The following is a 7,889-nucleotide window of genomic DNA, read 5'->3' as shown; positions in this document are numbered from 1 at the left end:
GAACCCTTCATCAAGTCCAACCAACAAACACAAAAGCAAGTATTGAAAAACCAAAACACTTATAATGGCATTTAGAGGAATGAAATCAAGATTCGAAGTGAACGAATGAGACCAAGAATTTCAAACAAAATCAATTCAAGAATCAAGAAGGGTAATCAAAGAAACAAATGTAGAAAAAAAGACAATCAAGAAGTGAATGAAAGTGAAGATCCAAAAATTACAAAACCTAACGAAATAATGAAAAACCCAAATCGGGAACAAAAAAAAAACACAATACACAACGAAGATGAAAGGAAGGGATCTTCATCGCCACAAACCCTCGACTTCTGTGTTTGCATTCAAAGGCACACTCCATCCGTCACATTGCTATTCTCACCAACAACCATATTTTCAATTGTTTGCAAATTTATAACTCATCTTTCCACATGAGGTTGCACACATTAATGAAAGTGATCTCTTACAAACTCATATTCACACATGACGTTGCATACAATAATGAAAGTGACGTCTCACCCTCCAAAGCAAGTGATTGTCTTTGGTTTCATGTCACCGCAATGGTTGTTCCAATGACTCTGTTGTGATGATTGTGCTTGCAGCAAACAATGAAGAAAAAGTAGGAGAAAAGAGTGGGAATAAAAAGGGGCATAAAGGAAAAGTGAGGGAGAAAACACGAAGGACACAGCACACAGGCTAGAGGTCGTCGTGAACCTTTAATATTTTGATCGGTTTAGTAGTTTTAAAAGCCCTGGTTACAGTCAATTCTATGGACAGGTATGAGCAATTAACCAATATCTGAGAATATATTCTCTTTATTCTTCATTGGTTATAATATTATGTATTACTATGCCTATAAATCGATTGAACAACATCGTGAATTTGAAGCGAATAAAGGAACCTAATTCGCATAGACTTGGTGCCAATTAGCATTTTGATTCTTCCACTTTTGTAGAAGGGTCGAGGCATTATAATCCAAGGTGCTTGTATTGTACTCATACCATACAGCCACGCATAAATTGCACAAATATCCCAAAGGGCATGTCAAATAAATTAACAAAAGAATATAGAATGGGGCTTAAAAAACAGGCCCAATTCGTGCCTGATTGGAGCTCGTTCCTTTCAGCTCCACTAGTATGGACCAAAAAAAAAAGTTGTACTAGTATTGTAATGCAATTGTTTCTCTGACAGAAGATAAATCTTCAATGCAGCTACGGAGCTACCCTTGATTCTTTTTCACCTCATCTTTGTGGATGTTAATCGGAATACAATCCATTTACATCAATATGCGTAAAACAGCAAGACCAACAGCAGAAATCGAAACAAGTGTTCCTATGCAATATTTTATGACATCATATTTGGCTGCTTCCAGTTGTGCTCTTAAAGAATGGATCTCCTGAATATGAATTATAGCAAAGGGGGTTTAAAATGCAAATAGCCAAGTTTCCATGGGATGAAATAACTTCTAAATGTCACATAAGACTTGTTTTATAAACTTATCCAAAAGCACTTCAAGGGAAAAAAATAATAAGTAAAAAATGAAATGAGTTTGTACATAAGCTAATTTGTAGAAGTTCTCTCATATAAAGTCTCTAAAACATAGAGAATTCTACAAATTAGCTTATGAGCTTACGAAGAAACTCATTTAATTTTTTTTTCTTGTTTTCTTTTCCTAGAAGTGCTTTTGGATGAGCTTACCCAAACAGATCCATAATTGCTTACTCTATCAAGTTTGTTTGTCAGGTTGTTAGTTTCAGCATTCTGATTAGACAATTCCTCCCTTATTCTCCTGCATTTGTAGTGACTCATCAGCATTAACAGATAAAAAGAGGGATTTTCAGTCTAACAAAAGTTCTATAATCATTGACAATCAGCATATTAATTCTTAACTCTTACCCCCTTTCAAGGTTCAAATCTAATCGCTGCCCAGCAGTGACTTTGTCTATCTCATACCTGCATCACAAAACATGTGATTGAACCATAAAAATCATAACAGAACAAATGAATACATCTATAGTAGTTGATCAAAGCCAATTGTTGAAACTAATAAAGCATACCTCAACTCATTACGCATCTTCTCTATATCATTCCTAAGCTTCTCAGTCTCGTGTTGTAAGAGAGAAAAATGGTGTCCCTGAATTACAAGTTTTTTAACATATCACAGCATCACACAAACAAAACCAACCTCATCAATATCAACATAACAAATTGAGGTAAATAAAATTACAAGGATAAAGAACAAGTGAAATTAAGACCAAGAAATAAAAACAAAGCAATTCCTAATGTAAAATTGATATCCTCTCAGCATAAATGTCTCAACATAAACAATCGTACATACTATGTATGTATTTGGCACCACATGAATTACTACCCAATCATTTGAATTACTCACCTAACTCCTAAGCAAATGTTGACGGACAAGCAAAAGACATTCTCCCATATCTATTACGTATTAACAAGTATCATTAATTTAAGGTGCAGGAGTTGGACCTTTCCATTTGGGAAAAAACTAGGGACCATAAGGTTTTCTGTTTTCACTTGTAATCACAAAAATCCCACATTTCCATTTGAAAACAATGTTTTCATTGTTTCCTATACAAATATTTTGTATACAAGAAATAAAGTTAAAACAAGGAAGCATTTTTATAATCAAAAGTGAAATCAAAAAATGAAAAAGAGAATATTTTCGCAAACCATTCAGTTTCTAAATTAATCTTATGCTTCCCCATTATTAAACAAGAGAAACCTTGAGGAGGATTGCAATTGTTTCCCCAAGACATCTTTACGATTCTAAGTAGAAAAAACATTTTTGGATAAACTCATGTAAACTTGCATAAACTCTTTAGGTCAAGTATCGAGTCAATGAGTTTCCCATCGCCAGTCACTTTCCAGGCACTGCCACCGGCCACCGCCAGAGTTCAAGTGACCTCTCTGGCCGACAAACCCACCATCAGGAGCACCCACAGACAATCTACCAAATGTCATCGATGGCGCCACCATCAGACACCAGGCATGCCCTCACGCGCATTTCCTAGGCTCGCCAAACAGCATCAACGCCAAAAGTTTTACCAGCACGTCCGACCGCACACCTACCCCTAAAGTTTGGGGTCATTTCATGTTGATTTGGTGGTTCTCCTTTGTTTTCCTTTTCCATGCAGCCCCTCTTCGTGGTGAATAGTACCTCACGGCTGCTCTGTCCTTGTTTGGCAGACTTCCAACTAGGGGTGGAAATGAGCTAAGTCAAGCCAAGCTTTACTAGGCTTAAACTCGGCTTGAGTTGAATACGTAAGGCTTGAGTTTGACTCATTACCTGTTATAGGTTTTTTTTAAAGGCTTGGCTCGACTTACATAAAAGTCTGGCTTGGCCCACGAGCCTATTTAAAAGTTTGCTTAAAGATTTCTTTGATTAATTAATTATTTTAAAACCTAGTTAAATACTAACTAAAAAAAGAAACTTATAAAATTTCGTATAAATAATGTACAAATCCAAAAATAATTGATAAACAAAATCATATTGAATTCAAGTCGTTAAAGCACAAAGTATTTCAAAAATAAAAAAATAAAAAGAGCATAATATTAAAAAATGTATGGATTAGGTCCTCAGCCCCAAAGCTTACAAATCTATTTTAAGTCCAAGCCTATAAACGAAATAAAATAAAATCTAGAAAAGATAAGATAGGACGAAATAAAATCTAGATGGAATAAAATCGGGATAAAATAAAATCTAGATGGAATAAAATTTGGATAAGATAAGATTTGATAAAATAAAGTTATTATTATTTTTAGTTAAACAGGCCGGCTTGTCAAGCTTAACAAGCTTTTTTTTATAGTTTGGGCTTGACCTTTTTATCTAAAAAGGCTTTTTAAAAAGCTTGAGCTTGGCCTTTATAGTAAACAAGCCAAGCCGAGCCGAGCCTTACATAAGCCGAGCCAAAGGCCCTTGACAAGCTGCTCGGCTCATTTCCACCCCTACTCCCAACGCCTTTTCGTTGACCCTTAACTTTGACCAATGTCACCCATCTCGAAGACCGTCACACTAGTCTTCTCTTCCTCCACCTCAAGGTGTCCCCAATGGACCTTTCTGCTTTTTCATGGGTGAATTGTGCCTATTGTCATTGCCGAAGACCACCACGACGTCCATGTGTGCAACCAACTCAAAAAACAGCCACACACGACCCCACGCAGGGCCCTAGTGCGTGAAGTTCATGCACACGACGGGTGACGCATCTTCGGCGAGCATCACATTGGTCTTCATTGTCACTGTTCAGGTTTACCACATTTGTAACAAGCTTGGTTTATCACACATATGCTCCAGCTTGAGAAGGAGTGTGAGATTACATGAGATTATGTCTATTATTAATGATATTGTATTTAATATTAGAATATCCTACTTCCTATTAATCAGCAATTGATTGATCTTGTAATCAATATTGATTCCCTTTACCATATTATAAATAGCATGAGGTGTGGTCTATAGCGACACAACATTACACAGTAAATCAAATATAATTTTTCCCCATAATGACCCCATAGTTACAGTGTTCTATGCTACTCATGCATTGTTTTTGAAGCAAACATAAATGTAACATTTTACAAGGGCTCAAATGATTTCAAGAAATTAGCTCTTTTTCAAATATTTTCACTTTAGAAACTTATATTTTCGTGAACTTATGTATGATGTGATCATTAAATAGTTTGATCTTATGTAGTATTAATGTACTATCAACATTATTGTGGTTTGGTACTTCGCTTTATTATGGAGTTGAAATGGTGAATGTGTTAAGAGTATTATGCTATGCATATATGTCATTAATAGGTTTTTCAATATTATTTTTATTCATATTAAGTAAACTGTTATCTATTTACTAGTTGAGTATACAGAAGCTCAACCAATTTAAGTAGAATCTCAAGTTTGCCAACCTTTCATCCTACCATCACTAGAAATACATGATAATTTCAAGATAACATAGAGCCCATTTAATTTAAAGATCTTCAAAATTATCTTCTCCACGCTATCTGGTTTTACAAACATCATATGTTAGCAAGCTTCCTCAGAGGTTTGAACATGTCATTGATTATCTTATGCAGCACAAAGTTAACAACTAAAATAAATATAACATAATTATGAAATGTGACAACAAAAGTTGAAGAGTTATCAGATCATGAGTTTCTACTAAATCTCATAATTGAATTGTTTCAAGAAATCCAACACTGAATAATTCATCATGGTCACACCAAAGTACATTATGCTATGGATGCTAGAGACAACAGAGAAGATCATCTACAAGAGATGCATTGAGTAGAAAGAAGGGGAAGAAAAGAAAAGAAAGAGAAATGCCAGCCTCAAAAGATATGGAGAAAAACAGTGAAGAAACATGTGATCAGCTTAAACTTATGTCTTCATTCTAATTACTTTCAGTTTCAGAGAACATGATCAAACAACGCCATTAGCATCTTCTATTGCCGCATTAGATTTAGAACAAAGACATTCAACATGAAGAAACAACACTGATCAGCTTAAACTTGTGTCTTCATTCTAATTACTTTCAGTTCATAGAACATGATCAAACAATGTTATTAGCTTCTTCTATTGCTGCATTAGAACAAAGACAGCAACGGGCACATTTCATTCACCTAAAAATGGAAAAGCAGGATGCACAATTCACTAAAACATTCTGTCAATAAGTAAATGTAAAAGGTACTTTTCATCCTAAATGACTGTAATTCATGGAAGCCATATTTATGACAGTAAAATAGAATGCCTGCTGCCTGCAATGATTATAAGCAACACGCAAATCTTTCATTCAGCCCTAACATGTTCACTACCAGTATCAAGCCCTACGACATCCACATGCACCAAAATCATAAACCTCAAACTCGACACATAACATAACATCCACATGATTAAGGAATACCTGTGAGCTCTGCACCTCCGCTTTAAACTTAGACAGGTTGGATTCTTGCATCATTTCAATCTTAACGAGAAAATTGGCCATAGCAGCTCACATTAGTACAAAACATTAGGGGCAAAAACGTGGAGGCGGATTTTAAATCCACAGAACCATAAAACAAAGATTGTATTTGGCACTAAAAGGGTCTTACTTTCTGCATCTGCGCCTTTGATACCAACGACTGAGACACATTTTCGAGACTGTCATTCAAAACCTCAGTTATGGCAGCGGTTATCGCCTCGGCTTGCTTCGAGGGCACTCCTTCCCCTTCCAGTCTCCTAACCTATACACACCAAAAATCAAACAAACAAGTCACTCAACCTTCTTCAGAATTGCAAATAAAAGTGAAATCCAATCAGGAACAAGTGTATGTAAATTATTATCATTATTATAATTACAAGGGCCAAGGTGTCAACGAGGAACAAGTGTTTGCGGTTGGATTTCACCACTTGGGAAAAGTGTCTGGTCCCCGAAACAGAAAATGGATCGAAAATTGCTCTTTGGGACGACGACAATGACGACGACACTTCCGATCTCGAAGCCCCGAAACCTGCGATTGAAGATAACTGCCACACCCGCCTCCGAATCGCGGCCATTTTCGGATTACAAGAACAGAACCCTCAAAATTCGCACAACGATTTTCAGGCGCTTCAAATGATCAAAGCAACCTTCGCAGCAAGTCAACTACAAATCGAACAAACAACGACAACCGACGATTTATTATTATATCCGCACGAAGAGAGCGCAGAAGTTTGTTTTTGCTGTTCAGCGCAAACAAAAAGAGATGATGGGAATGAAAATGGGGAAATTGAAAAGAGAAAAAGGAAAAAATTGATTGGCATGGGGAAGTGTGAAAATGGACGGTTGTACCTTAAGCAATGGCCAATTAGAGGAGAGAGAAGGTGCTCTAGGTCGTTAGGCGGTGGTGGTGGCGTTGTGATGAGTCATCAAGTCGACGAGTTCGTAAACAAAGGTGGCGTGGTGTTGTTCCTAACAAAGGGGAAAGAAAAGAGACGGTGCAATCCAGTGCAAAAATGCACTGAAATTATATTAATTATAGGAAAAATAAAAAATGAAAAGGAAAATGTTTTTATTAGAATGCCAAAAAAAATATACAATCCGATGATTTTAAAATACATTTTCTGGTTTTCTATCAAATCTTGACAAATACAAAAGCGTGTTACAAGAACGAAGTTAAAATTGAAATATTTTTATTAAAATACTTAAAATAATATTGTGGATACTTTTTAAGTTCTCTTTTAATTTTATATTAAATATTTCTCATTTTAATTTATTAACTAATATTCTTACGGTACTGAGTAACACTTGATAAGATCCAAAAAAATCATCCTTAATTTTGTAACAAGTATTATATTCAATCAATACTGATTAACACTTAATTTTGTAATAATATTGTGGTTACTTGTGCATGCATCAAGAATAAAATAAACATAATTGCATGATTTTTTTTTCTTAATTTTTCGCCTTATGCATGCTTTGAGATCTATTCAATCAATTATATATGTTAATTAATTTTGATTTATCAGTAAAATATTTCGCCTTTGTTATATATAAAAAACAATACAAAAATATTCCCTACATTTTTAATGAATTTAAAGTGTGTTTGAAATCATTATTCAATCAATTATATATGTTAATTAATTTTGATTTATCAGTAAAATATTTCGCCTTTGTTATATATAAAAAACAATACAAAAATACTCGCTACATTTTTAATGAATTTAAAGTGTGTTTGAAATCATGGTGAAAAAATTATATTCTTTGCAAACTTGACCTTACAAAAAATTTAATTATTGTTATGCAAAATTAACTGTCTCAAAATCTCGGTGTAACTAGAATTGATAAAAATACAATGGATAAAAAATATGCTGAGTTATAAAAAATTACACTAAATTCTATAACAAATTTGCTTTCAATATAAAA

At 34.6% G+C, this 7,889-nt stretch overlaps 1 protein-coding gene across 2 annotated transcripts; it reads right to left on the bottom strand.

Moving 5' to 3' along the window:
* Nucleotides 1-886: 886 nt before the first annotated feature.
* Nucleotides 887-6,980, bottom strand: LOC114390900 (protein FMP32, mitochondrial-like). 2 transcript variants are annotated; one of them, XM_028351827.1, is made up of 8 exons: nt 6,816-6,980; nt 6,344-6,706; nt 6,097-6,228; nt 5,910-5,969; nt 2,052-2,128; nt 1,891-1,947; nt 1,717-1,783; nt 887-1,390 (listed from the first exon to the last, which is right to left on the bottom strand). In XM_028351827.1, the coding sequence occupies exons 2-8, from the start codon at nt 6,539-6,541 to the stop codon at nt 1,271-1,273; spliced, it is 711 nt and encodes a 236-aa protein (XP_028207628.1). In that variant the 5' UTR covers nt 6,542-6,706; nt 6,816-6,980; the 3' UTR covers nt 887-1,270. The 2 variants fall into 2 exon arrangements, with proteins under 2 accessions (XP_028207628.1, XP_028207627.1); XM_028351826.1 differs by having other exon boundaries at nt 6,344-6,629.
* Nucleotides 6,981-7,889: the final 909 nt, after the last annotated feature.

Source organism: Glycine soja, chromosome 16, assembly GCF_004193775.1.
Source record: "Glycine soja cultivar W05 chromosome 16, ASM419377v2, whole genome shotgun sequence".
NCBI classification, from domain to species: Eukaryota; Viridiplantae; Streptophyta; class Magnoliopsida; order Fabales; family Fabaceae; genus Glycine; species Glycine soja.
The sequence above is the reverse complement of the archived record's forward strand: the minus strand, read 5'-3'. Positions and strand labels throughout refer to the sequence as shown.